This window comes from Aptenodytes forsteri, unplaced genomic scaffold (genome assembly GCF_000699145.1).
Source record: "Aptenodytes forsteri isolate BGI_AS27 unplaced genomic scaffold, ASM69914v1 Scaffold97, whole genome shotgun sequence".
In the NCBI taxonomy this organism is placed as follows: Eukaryota; Metazoa; Chordata; class Aves; order Sphenisciformes; family Spheniscidae; genus Aptenodytes; species Aptenodytes forsteri.
The window spans coordinates 3,101,907-3,119,335 of record NW_008795036.1 but is presented as its reverse complement, the minus strand read 5'-3'; the positions used below and the strand labels follow the sequence as shown (position 1 = coordinate 3,119,335).

The 17,429-nt window shown below is 42.7% G+C and overlaps 1 protein-coding gene across 2 annotated transcripts in view; it reads right to left on the bottom strand.

Moving 5' to 3' along the window:
- Nucleotides 1-7,697: 7,697 nt before the first annotated feature.
- Nucleotides 7,698-17,429, bottom strand: part of ZNF516 (zinc finger protein 516) — a 61,358-nt gene continuing 51,626 nt past the window's right edge. Inside the window, exons 3-7 of one of the 2 annotated variants that reach the window (XM_019471362.1) lie at nt 16,362-16,466; nt 15,385-15,452; nt 10,374-10,419; nt 8,557-8,672; nt 7,698-8,525 (exon numbers count right to left, since the gene is read on the bottom strand). In XM_019471362.1, coding sequence (XP_019326907.1) covers nt 8,382-8,525; nt 8,557-8,672; nt 10,374-10,419; nt 15,385-15,452; nt 16,362-16,466 — 479 coding nt within the window. In that variant the 3' untranslated portion in view covers nt 7,698-8,381. Of the gene's footprint in view, nt 8,526-8,556; nt 8,673-10,373; nt 10,420-15,384; nt 15,453-16,361; nt 16,467-17,429 lie in introns of those variants that run through there. The other variant, XM_009276671.2, reaches the window with a different exon arrangement.

The window sequence follows — 17,429 nt, the reverse complement described above, 5'->3', positions numbered from 1 at the left end:
CAGGGCAGATTGACTGAAACCAAGAGTGCCAGGGCCCATCTCCATGGCAGGTAATGCCTTTAAAGCACTGAGTGTGTCCCCTGTTCGTTGCACCTCGCTTCTCAAAGCAGCAACTAGTTTCCCTCACAGGCAGCTTAAAAGCATTCAAGCAAGTAAGTGAGGTGGGCAGAGGGTGAATTTGCCCTCAAGTCCAGCTAAGAGTCACTTCTGCATGGCAACCCACGCGCAGCTTTTGCATCAGGAAATGTCTCTTACCATACTGCGCCCAGCACAGACAGACACCTACCTAAGAGGCCCTTTATATAATAAAGGAAACTGTAATCTTATGAAGAAAATTATTCTGCCAAAAGTAGTATGAAAAATGATCAAAGGAGGCCCTACAAGGCACCTGTACTCCGTGGAGTCACATTGACCAAACCAGCCTCAGTAATAATGTGGCCAAGTCAACATCTAGCTAGGTTTACAGCCTTGGTGCTTCTTCCCATGCCACCTCAGCACTCACCTGTTTCTTGCAAGTTCAAATTCCTGAAGCACCATAATTCTGGCTACAGTCAACATAATTTCTCTAAACTTAGGAGCTTGTTTTTCTTTTTCTAAAAACTCTCAAAGACTCATTTTCTGCAAAATACTCAGAAGACACAACTTGAGAAGCAAAACTCAGGTGGGTTTAATGGTGCCTCCAGCTGTGCCTCATTTTAAAGTCACTGTTTATTTAACAGAACCAATGCAAAGGAGAACGAACTCAGTTACCAAGTAATTTAATGCCGTGCTCTGAAGAAGTAGCAGTTTAGGACAGCAACACTGCTGCTACTTGGACTATTCCCCTTCTACTTGCCTCACCTTAAAAGCCATGTAATTTCCCACATCGTGTGCTGTCAGTGGAGACAAAATGAAAATAACTTAAGTAACTTTGCAGGGAATTCCTTAGATGTTTCTAACCCTGAAAGCGCTAAAACTTCCAGGGGCAGTGTAGGAAATGGAGTAGCCCATAAACAGTGTGCTGTGAAGTAAATCATCAGCCTCTCCAGCAGCAAGTCAAAAGCCTATGTCATTTTTGACACTTGCTCACTACCTGTCCTTCCCCCTACCCTCAACACTGTAACTGGCAAATTGCTTTGTCAAACATCATGTACAATACTGAGCAAAGAACCAAATCTATAAAATCAACCATCAGATTATCTTCAGCAATAACAAATGGTGAATTCACTGGAATTTCGCGTGGGTCTGCTTGGATTTAACCCTCGCGCTGCACTCAACCTAGCTCAGGAAGTTCCCTCAGGCTTCTGGCAGGTCACTTCTGCCCATGAACGACCCCTGGCCAAATACTAGGGAGCCCTTACTTGCAAAGGGTGAACACAGAGTTGCAGTGAGCCTTTCCTGAAGTCACCGCCCAGAGTCTCAGTCGCTCATCACGCACAGGGTCACACACAGGGCGGCCTGGAGCATCTCCCTAGCTAAAGAAGCTCGGGGCTGCTGGCTCCTGGGCTGTTCCCATTGCATGGTTGGTGCAAAACAAAAAACCCCAAAATACAGCTGTGCCAAAGCAGACACCCTCCTCGATGGCGGGGCTCAGACCAGTCCCGATTCCCTTCATGGCTCTGTCCTGGTGGATGCGGCTCATGGGATGTAAGCGAGCAGAGCTTCCCCCTGCTTGCTGGCCGTGAGCTGGGGAAGCAAGCGGGTCAGGGAAGGGAGCCCAAGGAAGAGCCATGCACGTGTGTCACTGCCAGGGAAGCAGTAAGTGCATGTCCCCTCTCACCACTCCAGCACCAGCCCAGGGCCAGTGGCAGCAGGCAGCCTTGCCCTCTCAAGGCAGGGATGGTCAGCAACCAGAGACCAAGGACCTGAGCAAATTTCCACGTAATTCCACCTTCTAGTTAGCAAATTTCCACAAATCCACCACTGCAAAGAGCCCCTAGAGCCTGCCAGTAGACCTACCATTCCTACAGATATAAAATGCACTTGATATGGCGTCTGCGCTAGGCTTCCTCCAGACTAACAGTGCAGTCCGGGGATGCTCTCTACTCTGTCAATATTTGAAAAGGAAAAAAACTTGGAGAAAAAACAATCATTCCCATATCCACAGTAGGCTTTTACGCGTTATTGGGAGTATGGCCATACAACAACCAATTTGCCATTTGACAGGAGAGACGGGGAGGAAACCCCAGCAGAGGGCACTGGACTCTCGGCAAGCCCCTGACATGGACTTCTTGCCGACAGAAACTCTTCCCAGCTGCCTGTTCCCACCCCTGCTCTGGAGATGTCACCTCCTCCACGGTGCAAGCAACCACCCGCGTCTGTGCTCTCTGAGGGAGAAGGAGAAGAACACATGAAGAAGAAAAGTTTGGGAAAGCAGTAACCAGCAAACCGGTTACCATTTAAGTCCATGGTCCTCCATGGGTGAGCTGACCGCAGCGACCTCCCACCGCTGGCTCCCATCTGGAAGAACAGACCCAGTGTCCCTGCAGCATCAGCATGACTCTTGTGAAAAGTTGTGGTAAAAGCAAGAAATGGTTCAGTTCGCGACCCACCTTTGCCAAGGGAGATCCCTAGCAGAAGCGTGTTTATCGGAGCACCGCTCCAGCACTCTGTGGCAAGCCGTAGGTCTCAGAAACCACTAGTGGCTCATTAATTGTCCCAGGCAACACTGCCCTGTCCCAGAAAAGTAACTTGAATTCTGGGAGTAAGATGAACTGGAGGGCCAGCGTCCCTTTTATTTTATGTCATACAGGAACAAAGAATATTTAGAAGATAAATAAATCATTTTTCTCTGCTTAGAAAAATCTTCTAAGATTCCTGTGGTACTTGGGTTGATGACGATGAAATATGACACGCAGAGATTTTCACTTACAGAAGGGGAACATGGGTACCTCCCATTTTCTAAACTCTTGACAAGTAACTCACCTTTGTAGATAACACCGATGACACAGGAACAAACAAATCAAGCCATCTGTACCAATCTTACATGAACCACAACGTAAATTTGAGATACAAAAGATTTGAAAAAGGAGAGCGCCAAGTGTCTGAAGCAATCTTAATATCGGACATTTTTTCTTAACAGCTTTGAGCATCCCCAGCTCTTTTATCCAACATACTATGAGGCATCTTAAAATATTCTGTATTGGAGAATGCTATCTGAACGTACCCTCTAGCATCCTCACAGGATTGCTCCAGTTCAGCATCTGCTTAAAACACTATGCCTTCTTGCCTGCCTTGTTTTTTTTTTTTTTTTCCGCTCCTGCTTGGGGCTAATCAGTCTGCTTGTTTCTCGAAAAGAGCAATATGCTTTTCAAACCCCCTTGGGTATTGGAGAGACCCTTCAGTCCAGCCTCAACTACTCATAATCATAGTCCTAACTCTGGTTCACCCATCAATCAAAAGAGCAAAGATCCAAAAAGGCATTCCCTTATTTTCTGCCAGAACATCATTCAGGCTCATGACACAAAAGAATGTTTTTGCAGAATAAGATGATTCACTGAGTTTAAATTATATGCTTATTTTCTGAAGTTTCCAGTCCGTCTCCCCAGAAGCTGCCTGCATATCCCTCCTCCTTTTCATCCAAATGGAAGCCCTTTGCAATGGGCACAGACCTGGTTAGGTTTCAGAGTTTCTGCTCCATCTCCACATCCTTTTGATCCCTCACACTGACGACTTTGCCCTTTTTGGCAAGTTCTCCACTCTTTGGTGATTCTCTTCTAAACCTCTCGCTCCGCTCCTGGCTTCTCCTTGGTCCCGTCCTCAGCTTTGGCCTTTCTCAGACACTGCCTTCGGTCTACTTACTTGAATTTCAGAGGGTCAAAACTTAGCCCCTTACTGATTTTTCACATGCTTTCTCAATCTCTTTTTCTTATGGCCCTATGGGCAACATCCACCTCAGTATTCAAACCCATAGAGCTGGGTCACGTTAATGCTCTTGATCCCTGTACCCAAGCCACAACAAAAGGATCCCCTGTTCTGTGCCTGCTTCCTACTCCCAACACAACATCCTATTCTCTCTCAATAGCAAAAGTGTCCCTCATTTTGACTAGTAACAGGTGATCAGTTTGCAAATACTTGTTTATATCCAACACATACAGATTTTTTTTTCCCCATCTACGGTTTGCCTGTTGCCCACCAGCCTCGAACGAAAAGCAGTTTTTTCTGGGGTTTAGGGTTGGTCTTTCTCCCAAAAACAGCACTAATGAACCTGAAGAAAAAAATATAGGCATAAATAAATTTGTAACAGCTACTGTCTACCTTGAGACAGCGAAGGATGTCAACACATGGTTATACTCCCTCTCAAGAATGCCAGCATACACGCAGCCCCACAGAAAGCAGTTAATAGGGGAGTATGTCTGTGCCTTCTCTGATCTTCAACTGTTTTACACCCCTAGCTGCTCCAAGAAACAATCATTTCATAATTCATATTGAAAAACTAAAGTGGAAGGAATTTTTATTTATATTAACGTACTGCATTTCGTTTGAGTTACTCTCTAAATATTGGGATCAAGCAGGCACTCCTTATCTACAAAGCTCCCAGTGAATCCACATGAGCTTTGCCTCCGGACACTGGATTGCCCTGAAGTACGGGGCTGTCAAACACAGCAAAAGAGAAAGGAGAGAGCACGAGGGAAGAGGGCTCTCTGCAATTCAGTGCTTTGCACAGAACTGCTGGCTTAAAAATACTGGCTTGCAGGGGGAGCGGGAAATTTGTCTTCACATAAAATGCAGCCTTTCCTACTTTTAACCCAACACATTTTATGTAGCAAGAACGTAACAAAGAAGTTACCTCTTGCTTTGTTCCAGGTCTTCTTGTGACAGATTGTTTTTTCAAGGAGAAATCCCCAAACGCGTCAATGAATTCTAGCACTCCTGTTGGAGCTGCTGAGATATGCTTTAAGTAGCCCAGCATGGGAATACAGCAAGGAAGAACAAAACCAAACACAGGCCTGGTCACGAACCCTTTGAGCGTGAAAACGAGCAAACGGGGATGCACTCCCACTAGAATGACACGATTTTGTAAAACAGCTCAAAACGTTACGCACGCTCTGACGCGTCGAGCACGACAAACGTACGCATACGCTCCATGACACGCAGCACCCCAAAGTACTAGAAGGCAGCAACACGTTTACAGGGATTACCATGAAATGTGCATGATGTCAACGCCTGGGAATCCTTCCAGTGACAGATTTTTATCTGGCAGTCAGTTAATAGCAGAACACTGTTTTGCACCAACAAGACGACGCTATTTTCCAAAGGATAATTTTCTTAACTGGTAGTTTTCATATAAGCGGAGTCTTCCATAGGATGGGGGCTGCATTTACGCTAAGGCTTTTCACTAAGGACTTTAAAAGTGGTTTTGAAATACAAAACTAAAAACTGTTTTGGCTTTCTAATTTGCTTTCCGTTTTGCAGGATGTACCGATTTATTCATAGCATTTCTGACAAAGAATTTCAAGAATGCAAACAGCATGATGGCAATGTAGTAGCTGATTAGCTCTGTGGAAGAAGTTTCTCCAAGTTCGACTTTCGGTCAGTGCACCACATTCAGGATACAAAAATACTTCGGCAAGGAAGGTCGTCTCTCACTTTAGCCAGAATAAAAAAGGTCTTCTGCACTGTAGCTATAATAAACCGCACAAAAACCAGAGAGAGGGAGGGAGGGGGGGGGAGAGAGAGAGAGAGAGAGATGGCAGATACACTGAGAATCTGCAGCGTAGATAATCAAACCCTTTATTGTCTAAGTTACATTAGACTTGCAACACCATAAAAACCTGTTAAGAAGAAGAAACAGTAGATTGGTAGAGGTAGTAGAAAGTCCCTGTAACAGTCATAAAAGGGCTTTACAGGAGCGTGTCATGCCAAAGTTACCACGTTGCTTAAAAGAGCTGATCAAAGCCCACTGACTAAATAAATAAGGAACACAACTCACTTTAAATACTACGGCCTAACTAAAATAACAAATCAATACAATACAATGATAAAGAACAAAAAAGAAATTGTGGGATTCGCTTCTGAAAACAGATGGTCTTTAAGGTCGGCTTTTCCCCACCCACTCTTATTTCTTGTTTAATTAAGTGAAAATCTCATTTCTGTGCTATACACAGCATATAATTATTTAAACTGATTTCCCCTACTGTTGTTCTTCATGGAGCTAAATTATGATTGTAAACTTTGCTGATTAGTACCCTGGTAATGGCAGTGACAGCACTAGCTTCTCTGTCAGAGATTCTGGAAGAAAAGCTCCAGAAAAAAGCTTTTGGCTCTAAATATGAACTCAGATTTTCTAGATCAGCTTGCAAAAAAAACTGCATTAAAAAATCAGAAATTACAAATGTACACTAGACTTTTGTGCCATTTTGGGTACAGAAGAGTTTTTAATAACTAAAACACAAACAAATAGGCTAAGCAACTAGCTTTTGTGCATTCCTGAACTGCATTACTTTCACTCATGGAAAATATGACTCAGAAAAGCAACAAAACAAAAGCGAAACAAAAAAAACCAAAACAAAACAGACCAAGAAAGCTAGTGCAAACCCAAAATGATAATCATTAAACAACACAGCAAAATATTTCATTTTTTTCTTTTTTTTCTCCTTTTTTCTTTTTCTTTTTTTGGTGTACAATGGAATGTGTCTATGCGACCTCCCTCAAAATAACTTCACAGAACAGTTAATTACAGTCACTTATAAGTATTTGCACAGACGTTCCTAACTACACCGAGACTTACAGAGAATTCTGGTATACATCTGGTGTAATAGCATAAGGAAAAACTAGTTTAAAAAAAATACATAAGAAAGTTAATTTGCATTGTTGCAAGTGTTGCAAAGTAACAAAAACTGTCAAGTAATTTAAAACAAGTAACAAGTCGTATCCAGAACCAATTACTGACTAAATTTTTTAAAAAAAGCAACCCCCCGCCCGCCAAAACTGTTAGAACAGAAAGATCACGCTTTAAGGTTTTTTCTGGGTTTTGTTTTTTTTTTTAAACAAATCTTTGTGTCAGAAGCCCATTTCTACAAAACCAGTACTATTCCATTATTGTATTAACTAAACTGTTGCTCTCACCTGTATTAAAGGTTAGCATTTCTGTACATGTAAAATTATTGCTTTTTTGAAAAATATATTTAGCATGCTAGGTTTTTTTTAATCCATTTCCTGCCTTTAAAAAAAGTTACAATTTAAAAAAAAACTAGTAAAGCTTTTGCAAAAATTTTCACAGAACATTTTCTTTCAAGGCAGCAGTAACTTTTGATAATGCATAAAATTATATGTGCAAAATCTGAAACTCTCAGAAATATTACCATCACACATAGTGTCACAGCAATAAGAAAAGAAAATATTTATATCTGTGGAATACATTTTTAATTGCTTACACTGCATGGTTTAACAACCTGTTATGTGCCACAACCCCACCTTGAAAACTTGCAGTTAAAGAGTTACTGTAGAAGAGGTATATAAAGCTTTTTTTTTTTTTTTCCTTTTTTTCCTAACACCACCAGTGATCACCAAGTACAAGACATGACACATTTATATGAACATTAACCTGCCACCACAAAAGAAGTTCCTCGTCTTTCCGAAACGTCACCGGGCCCAGGGAGGAGCGGTGAACCTGCTGAACCAAATGCAGGAGCAGCGAGTACTTTACGGGGCCCGGGCCCGCCCGAACTTGTTCAGTGACACCTTTTCTCTTCCAAACATAGAGATCAGCGGCATTAGACAGCTGAGCGTTTTATTATTTCTTTTTTTTTTAAAACGTGAAGACTTCCTTTGTGATCAGGTTGAAGAAAGTAGCCCTGTTACAAAAAAAGGTCCTGAGAGTAAAACACAGAAGCCTGTTTTTTTTTCTTAGTGTTCGACTAGCTTTTCTTTTCCAAAGCCGAATAGAAGCTTTTCTCTGGAAGTGTTTCAATCTCCATATTCACATACTATTAATGGTGCGCAGTCAAGAGCAAGAGCACTAGAAATGCAAGTGGTCCCCAAACTGTAATGAAACAAACCATTGCAGAATGACGGTCTTTCTCTTTAGTCCCTTTAATCCTTCATCAAGCATTGCTTTCTCAGCACCGAATGCCACCTTTTCCCCGCACCCCCCCCTTCTTCCCCTCTCTCTTTTTTTTTTTTAATTTGCTTTTCAGCATGACAGGCAGTGGCAGTTTCATTAATTAATACTTCTCCAGCCCTCGAATCCACTGCTGTTTTTCAAATGTATCAAATAGTCATTGTGAGCATCAGGGAGGTTTTTGTTACAGTGCTTAACTTCTTCATGCTGTCCAAATCACATAAAGTTTAATTTTTCCAGTGTCTCAAACTTCTCTTGATTAATATAGATGCCTTGTGCTGCCACAGTGCTTGCCAACTCCGCTGTTTATTATAAAGGAAATAAGGAACCACGGGACTGATTAGTACATCAATTTATATATATCTTGTGTAGCATCTTCATTTATTTTAAAATGATTAACAGCGCAGCGGCACCCCGCTCCTCGCAGAGCGCTGGTTTCAGTCTCGCGCAGCGGCTCCGGGCGAGGTGATGGCTGGCAGGGAGGCTGCTCTGCAGCTGCCGGGGCGCGGGGCGGCTGCGCGGGGGGCTGCGGGGGCTTGGGGCCGCTGGCGCAGGGGCTCCTCCCAGGGCTCTAGGTTCCCTTCCGGAAAGGCAGCGTGTGGGCGACCTCCGCACCACCGTGGTCTCTCCCCTGCAAGAAGGACGACACAGGGAAAAGCTCATTCTCGCCTCTGCTCCCACGTGCGACCCTCCAGCAAGCCCTGCTGGCGTTCGTTACCCTTTATTAGCATCATGTACATTCATTTTGGCCCACCACATCGGAAGTTTTTTGTTTTTTTTTAAATCATCTCCAGCAAGACAAAGTGTGTCAGGCCCATATAAAGTCCCTGACAGACTAGAAGAGCAAGTAGTAGCATCTGATGGAGCAGTTCAGAGAAGGCTGAGAACAAGGAGGGGAAGAGGCGGCCTCCAAAAAGCAGAATTTTGAGCTAGCCAAAAGGGATTCATAAGCAGATCAGCGTTTTAAAAAGGCTGAAGTTTGAGGTCACAGAGGCAGCTAAAAGAAGAAAAACTGAATTCTTGCGCAGGTCTGTCAAATGCTAAGGCAGCTTTTTTTCTCCTCTGTGTCATCTTCCTTTTATTTTTTTAGCCAATTTTCATGAATAATTACCATGTTGAAAAAAATAGCAGGGATATTCTAAAATCAAGTGAAATTAAAGATAACATCATGAATAAGTGGGAGCCTGCAGCTCCCAAGAAAAGCTTTAAAATGACATTTAGCACATCACTGTCGGAACAATGCAGTTTACAATCCTGATCCTAAAACAACATGGCAAGATTAATCTTACATAAATGCATTATCCTTAAGCTAAAGTCTTGATGAAGTGAAACAGACCATTTTAAATTAATGCAACATAAAATACGGCACCCATGTAAAATCCAAGCAAGTTTCAAGCTGTGCCTATGGCAGCCCTCGAAATAGCTAAAGAAAGCCCAGCTCTGGTTGACATAATGTATTAAGTGCATCTCTTTTATTAATAGATTTAGAAAATTCCTAATTAAACCTGGCCCGAGATTCATGACATTTACCAGTCAAAGTTTGGTTTAAGTCGGAAAGATTTGCAACAAAATTAAAGAAAAAAAAAGCTGCTGTACAGATGGCAGTATATTTGAAATGTAGGAAACAGTAACTGAATGAGAGATGTGATAAAACTTCCTTAGTTGGATGCTGAATTTCCTGCAGTAAACCAAGAAAGATGCTTACCTGGCCCGAGATTCATGACATTTACCAGTCAAAGTTTGGTTTAAGTCGGAAAGATTTGCAACAAAATTAAAGAAAAAAAAAGCTGCTGTACAGATGGCAGTATATTTGAAATGTAGGAAACAGTAACTGAATGAGAGATGTGATAAAACTTCCTTAGTTGGATGCTGAATTTCCTGCAGTAAACCAAGAAAGATGCTTTACATTTTTGCGCTGCTGCATCATGCCTGAGAGACAGAGCCACAATTCCAGGAGGAGGCATTCATCATTAAAACGTCTCATATGGAACCAGCTCTACGTACACGGGGGAGCGTGGCAGGGTTTCGCCGAGCCGGGGGCGGAGGGGGGGAGGAAGGGAGGGGACAGGATGGCAGGCGCCTTGCCCCAGTTTTCCTGGGTAAGAACTGAAAAAGGGGGTGTAATTAGGGGTGCTTTTTTGGGATGGATAGCCTGCAGGGTGCTTGGGCGGCAGAGGCGTGCTCTGTGGGTCCGGGCACCACTCCCCTCCCAGTTTCACTGGAAACCTGAGCTTCGCGCGTGCCAAAACCCACCCAGCGGCTCACCCCCTTGTACTCGCACCGGCCCGGGGGCGGGCTCAGGTTTTGAAACAGCTGATACATAAGCACCGGCCCGAGGGGGCTGTCAGGTTTTGAAACAGCTGATACATAAATTCTTCCTGAAGTGAAACGTTCACCATTTTAAAAAGTAGGCTTTCTTCCCTTTCAGCATTTTGAAGGGGAAAAACAGCAGATCTTTTTTTTAAGTGAAACCTATAGCTTCCATGCCAAAAGCTGCTTTCATACCAACTTCTAGGGCTTTTCACCAGTTAACAGGAAAAAATCAGTTTGTGTGCACGTTAATATATTGGAGACAATTATCTCATGACATTGAAACAAATTGCAATGATTGGTTTGGAGCACAGATACCGCTCCAGTTTGCTGGCAAGGAGAAAGTGTTGGGACAAGAACTACAGCTGCTAATCCTGTCTATAATGCTCATAAACTAATGGACATACAGTACGTGCATATTACTCAGATGCCGCTACAGCAGCCTCCATGATTCCTTGATTGTTTGCATTATAATCTCCATATGTATGAACGAGACAAATTAGGTTGCCATTTATTTGTTCATTATCTATTATTTTGATTAATGGAATTCTTGTTCTCAGAATAACTATTTAAAAATAACATTTGCAATAATGAGGACTGAACTATTAATCACGATCTTTAGCAGAAACTCTGCAGGAACTGGGGCAAGACATTTCATATGAACAAACGTCATAAATAAGACTTCTAACAGACAGTGCTAAAATTTCAAATGCAAAAAAAAACCCCAACCCCCAACCAAACACGGAAACCAACGGTTTAAATAACTTTTTAATCTGTGTTATGTTTTTTGGTTTTTTTTTTGCTCCTCCCCTTCTCTACAAAGTTGCTTTAGGACAAGCAGGGCTGTAGTCTTGCTGGACTATAAAAACATTAGAGGTAACAGATGCCCCCAGCCTTTCCCCCAAGCTCCTTTACAATATACACGTGTGTATATACAGAGAGAGAGCGAGAGAGAGAGTGTTTTCTTTCCAATCTGTCTATCCCCCAAATTCTGACTATTCACATTTATGCTATCTCGAGTACCGAACGGTGCAATAAATACTTTAAAATAGTTACAGTGGAGAAAATTAAGGCTTATGGACTCCCCAATGAAGGTGGTTTACCCCCGTCACACAGGACCTACTGCGCACCTCTCTTTTCAGTGAATGAGGCCCAAGAAGTGTGGTGTGCACAGCTCTTCCACAGAAAAGGACCATCAATGCCTTCTGGCATGGGGAAAGCTTCAGCCAGAGAGATCCATGATACCAACAGGTCATTTTTTTTCTGGGCTGTAGCTTTTAATTGATTTTCTGTGAGTAAAAGGGTGTTTTTCTGGAGAGGGCAAAGGTTGGAGTTTTGGGGGTTTGTTTCACTCATACAAAAGGCAGAGAACTTGGTGTCTCTGGCTCCAACCCTGCAAATATGCTTCACGTATATATACCCTCAATTAGACAGTACTCTTCCCCGTTGCTAACCAGTAAATCACGCCTTTTGAACACCCAATTACTTGTCCCTTAACATTTTTAGAGCATATTCTTTGACACAGCACTGATAGAGGATAAACTATATTCCTAAAGTGGGACGAGTTTTTGTATGTTTTAAAAATGCAGCAGCAGAAGTTAAACACAAGGCATATGTATTAGGAATTGCTACCACTGCTGTCACCATTTTGCAAAAGCAGGCTAGAAGAGACTGACTCCTGTGCCACTGAACGCACTTGGGAATTGGGCTTCTGGCTGCAGCATTGCAGCATCAGGCAGTGTCTCTGAAATGACCCCACGCTTTAGGGAGAGCTTTGCTTTGAGAGCTGCAGCAGCTTCAAGATACGTGCGGTCGCAGGGACCCTTCCGAAGGGGAACCAGCTTTTGTCTTGCCATGTATAAGCAACTGGAGCGCGCTCCCTGAATTCATGCCTACCAAATCAGGTCTTTGGATGCTACTTAGTGTATTCCAAATTAAGATAAATATTCACTGTGGATAAGCAAGCTTAATTATGGATATATTGGGATATTTAGCATTTATAAAAATATTCAGAATATTCAGTATGTTTAATATGGCAGCATTTCAGGAGAATCTACATGACTTTGCACAGATTGTATTGACTTGGGGTATGTAATGAGCATTTTTTGTCCTTTAGACAAAGAAGAGTAGGAAATATTCCAGAGTTCACGGGAAATTCATTTGATGTAAAAATGTCCTCCTTTGTTTTTTTTAAAGCACTCAGGTAGAAGTAAGAAACCACAGTAAATAATGTTATGAAGGAAATGAACATCGTATTTCCTACTTTTTGTTTATATTTCATTGGTGCTGATAACAAAGCATGAAACACAGCCCAGTGCTAATATTATCAAAGCTGGGTGTGTACGTTCTTCTTTACACGCCACTACAGGTGGCCTACTTTTCAGTGACGCTCAACACCTGCATCTCCTGTTGGTGGTTCATTAAACTAAAGTAGGTTTCTTATTTAGACGCCTAAATATAGATTTAGCTGGCTCATTTTTTAAAAAGCTTGGCTGTAAGACCCTATTTTTAACTTGCAGAATTAAAATTATTCTGTGAGAAAACTGCTATATAATGTAGCACTGTTGTAAGCTACTATGCTGGGGGACTTTAAAAGCCCTACCTAACATTCTTTCATAAAGGAAATCTTTAGAGATGATCTTCTGGTTGACTACTGAAGGGAATGGGGGAACTGTGAAATACTAATGTTAATATTTTTGCTCTTTAGCAGACTACTAGGGGAAGATATTTTACCTGTAAGGAGGAAACATTATGTAAAGTGAATCATTTCCACTTAACATAAAAAACCCCCCCTTTCATTCTCAAGCTACCGTACGTAGTAACTATTGTTTCTCGCTGGGAGCATGTGCACGGCACTTCTGTAACTTGAACTGACTTTACACCATAAACTCTCATGAATAGATCTGTCCCCAGTTAAGAAATGAAATGAAGACACAGAGTGACAATGTTTAAAGTGGGAAATCGTAATGTTACCAGAATGCTGCAGGCATCGTTCTCGGTGTGAGCTCATTTCTGTGCTTCTAAAGGCCCCTACAGCTGCAGGTAGAAATGAGCGTATTCCCTCCCTAACGCCCAGGGACTGTGCAGGTGGAGTCTTCTGGGGGAGCGCAAAGCCTGCTCGCGATGAGAACAAGCAAAGCGGCAGACAACTGAATAATCCTAACCGACACAGACGCTGACAAACTGAGACAAAGGCTGATACTGAGGAGCAAACAAGACAAAAGAAAGGGAACTATCTCCTGGAGAAGTGATCACACCGCAGCTTCTGTGGAAGAAATACTGACTTTCAAGAGACAAAGCGATTCATGAAGCTAACCCCTACTCAGTATTCTGCTGTATTGAGAGATGCTGTAATTTAATCAAATACTTTGAAGACAGATTGACACGGACTGAGACTGCAAGAGCAAACTACATTTGCCCTGGAAGAAGTTAGTCAATAAATTCTGGCATGGCAGTAGTTTACAAAGACAAGATTATGAGTAAATTTACGGTGCAGTAATATAACCCGAATTACAAAAAGAGTCCAGATGCGGACTGAGCTTTTTGGATAGATACGGCCATTTCAGAATTTTTTTGGAAATGTATTTCCAACTTTGACCTTACATTGTCTTTTAGAGGAAAAAAGCCTAGATGCCTTCAGAATCCGATCTCAACTACACGAGATAAAACCATAAGCATGAAAAGATTATAGAGCATTTTAAAGATGCTTAGGTTTACTAAATCTACATTACTAAACCAATGAGAACCAAAGACTAGTTGAGCTAGTTTGCAGAGCTGCAGTGTTTCACTCTGTCACATACTTCTACTGAGAGGTATGTCCTTGCACTATTTTATTAGATAAGCACCAGAAGGAGAGCACTTCAATCTAGTTCTCCAACTATAGCATAACTTTGCTGCTACTGTCCCACAAAAGCAAAGCAAACGCTGCCCACAACAGCAACTACTGAGTGCTATGCCATCTTGAAAACTTTATGAGGAGAGTTGTTGGCCATTCCTATGGCCTGACGGCAACTAAGATACTCCTGTGGCAGCGGCTGGGTTCCCCACGTAGCCTTTGGGTCAGAAAGACGCAAGTGCAACAGAGAAGGTGCTAAGAGTCTCCATGAAGGGTGCAACATACGAACTATGCGATGCGGTGGTGCCCGGTGAGGATGTTTACTGAGCAAGTAGAAACCAATTCCTGAACTTCACAAAGGCGGGACTAGCATGGAGATGCATTCTCTAAGCATGGCCGAAACTATCTGCGATCGTTTAGGAAGAGACAGGAGGACAGGAAAAGTGCTGTAGTCAAAATTAAACTAAAAACGTGGATGAAAGAAAAAGTAAGCGATGCTGGAGGCAGTTTCACAATGAAAGAAAACTGCCCATAAGAAGGTGTACCCTGAAACCCACCTGCCAAGCTGGAAGATGGAGTGGGAAGGTCCAGATTATGACACTGGTCTCCAAAGACATAAGATACACGAAACAAATTCAGTTTAATGGTTTTCTATGTAACAGCTTTGTCATGTGTAATTCAGAGCGCTGAGAAGTGTTAGACAGGAAACTCTGTATACTAGAAACAGGAAAGCACACGGCCACACAGAGTCTACAGAAACTGGAGGATGAGAGCCTTTCAAAGGCCAGATACTGGATATCGGGGTACGAATACTCTTCAGAAAAATACAGACTAAACGTTAATTGTATTGTTGAAGCAGAAAACGTGTTAGTTGTAAAAGCAAATTATTTCTAGGAATTCTTTATGTACTATCTCACTATTACATATCACTGGGCATTACAGAGTCACCTATCCCACCCACTCCCCAGTAAGCTGGCAACGTGTTTATTTAAACACTAACTACCTGCTCTACAATTAACTGACTCTCTATATAACAGACTTTGATAAAACACTTAAAAAATTTAAGAGCTAAAAATCAAGCTACACCGTTATTATTTATACATGTTATAAAACAGCGCTTTAGTGATGAGTATCACTGTGCAACTTTTTCCCAGCTACCACATTAAAAACCAAACATCCAATTAATTGTAAAACATACTTGTTTTGAGGCATCTGCGGAGGTGGTGTGAACTTCAGTACCTCGGAGTCCATTAGACTCAAATACCACTGTGGGAACAAGGGGGCTTGTTAACAGATGAACATTCAAGCTTCGTTAGTGTGTGTACATTATTTGAGACCATTACAGATTAACCACGTTCAAAAAAAGACACCAGCTACTAGCCTGTGGCCGGAAAATACCAATTTACCGTAACACTTACTGTAAGAGAGTGTGCTAATGGCAGCCTAGGGCCACTGCCCTTTTTAATTCATTCTTCGGCGCTGAAGAAAGCAATCACTGACAACATTAATTATCAATGTATGTGTAAAGGGACCCTTTTCTTGCATTACTTACCATTTGGCCTCTGTCATTTTGCATCAGACTGGCTTATGTATGCATCATTCACACTTCTCAGGAGGAACCCGCTAGTCTCACTGTCTCATGCAATGCTCAGGAGGTCTCTCAACACTGGTGGCTTTAGCCTCCTACAGCCTCAACCACAGACGGTGCCAGGTTAAAAATGGCTGGTGGGGATTTCCCATTTTAGGGCTGACCAGTCTGCGGAAAAATCTTGTTTCCCGCAAAAATGTTCCTGTCAACAGCAACGATGAGGCAAAACAAAGCCTTATGTTGTGCTGAAAGGGGTACTTTGATTTCAATTTGTGCTGGTGGCAACAGAATTCATTAGCATATTCATTTCTGAGTACCCTACTCTCTAATTAAAATAAAAGATTTGCAAACAGACTTATCTTAAATGCATTGCAATTTTATGGAGTTAGGGCAGGGATCAGAGGTAAGCAATATCCGGAGAACAAGAGCAACAGTCGTAAAAATAAAAACCCTGTTTATTAGATTTAGGTACTGGAATTACTTAGGTTAACATGGTATGTGAAACGTAATTCTTGGCATTTTGTTAGCTGGATCCAAAACCAGGCAAGCAGGAAAGGGAGAAAGCAAGAGCAAGTGTGAAAAGGTACCTGCGTGGGACCTCTGATGAGTCCTGAGGTGACTGGGTTGGGTAAAGCATTTTCCACATTCTCTGCAGACGCAGTCTCCTTGGCGTGTTTGTGTCCTGAGCATCCCTGTAGTCGGGAGGGAGGGAGGGAGGGAGGGAGAGAGGAGGGGGTGGGGGGGAGAGGAGAGAGGAAAGTTGAGAAGAAAACATTATGCCAGAAGAAAACATCATTAGTATGTCTAATGTGTCATTATGTGAGGCTACCTTCAGGCCCTGGATGACAACTGTCAGCCTTCATCTAGGCACTGGCTGACAGGCCAGGCACACACAGGACTGCAAGAATGCATAAATTACATTGAATTAAAAAATGCTCCCCATGATGTGCCCGCACCAGGACTGGCATGTCAGGTGTGCGCTTTTCAGAGCAGCTGGATCCACTTCTCAGCCATCACCCAGCTTTGTCAAGCAGTACATCAGGCAAATCAAAGTGACTCCAGCGTGGCGGAGACAAGTCACATGGATAATAGGAAGTGAGCAGGACCAGAGCCCGACTGTCCCCCCCGGGCGGCAATACCTCAGAGACAAATGCAGAGCGAGCGGAGCCATCACAGACTGATCAAACCTTTCGCCCCTGCCTACCTGCCTGCCGGTGCTGCTTTGACCCCGGACCTCTGAGGCACAGACGAAAGACATCTGTGAATGAAAGTGTCATTCCGGACATTTTGAGCTGGTAGCAGCGCAGCAGCCTTCCCCCAGCTCTGGGTAAACATGTTTTCTAGGCCATTAGCATTTGTGGAAAACCGCTCAAACCTCTCCTTTTTCTCCAAAGGTCAGTTTACAGTATCTGACTTAAAGGGCTGGTCTTTGTCTTTTTGCTGCTGATCAAAAAAGACACATTTGACTTTTATTGGGCTTTTTTATTACTAAAAAAAAAAAATACGTTTGAACATCATCTTTTCTCTTTTGGTAAAATGCCCTCCTCGGAAGGAAAGAGTTGATGTTTCCATTTGCCACTGGAATACTTTAGCTGTTGAAGAAATTCTCAGGGGGTTGTGAGTGGAAAGGAAGTTTCAGCTTTTCTCATTTCCCC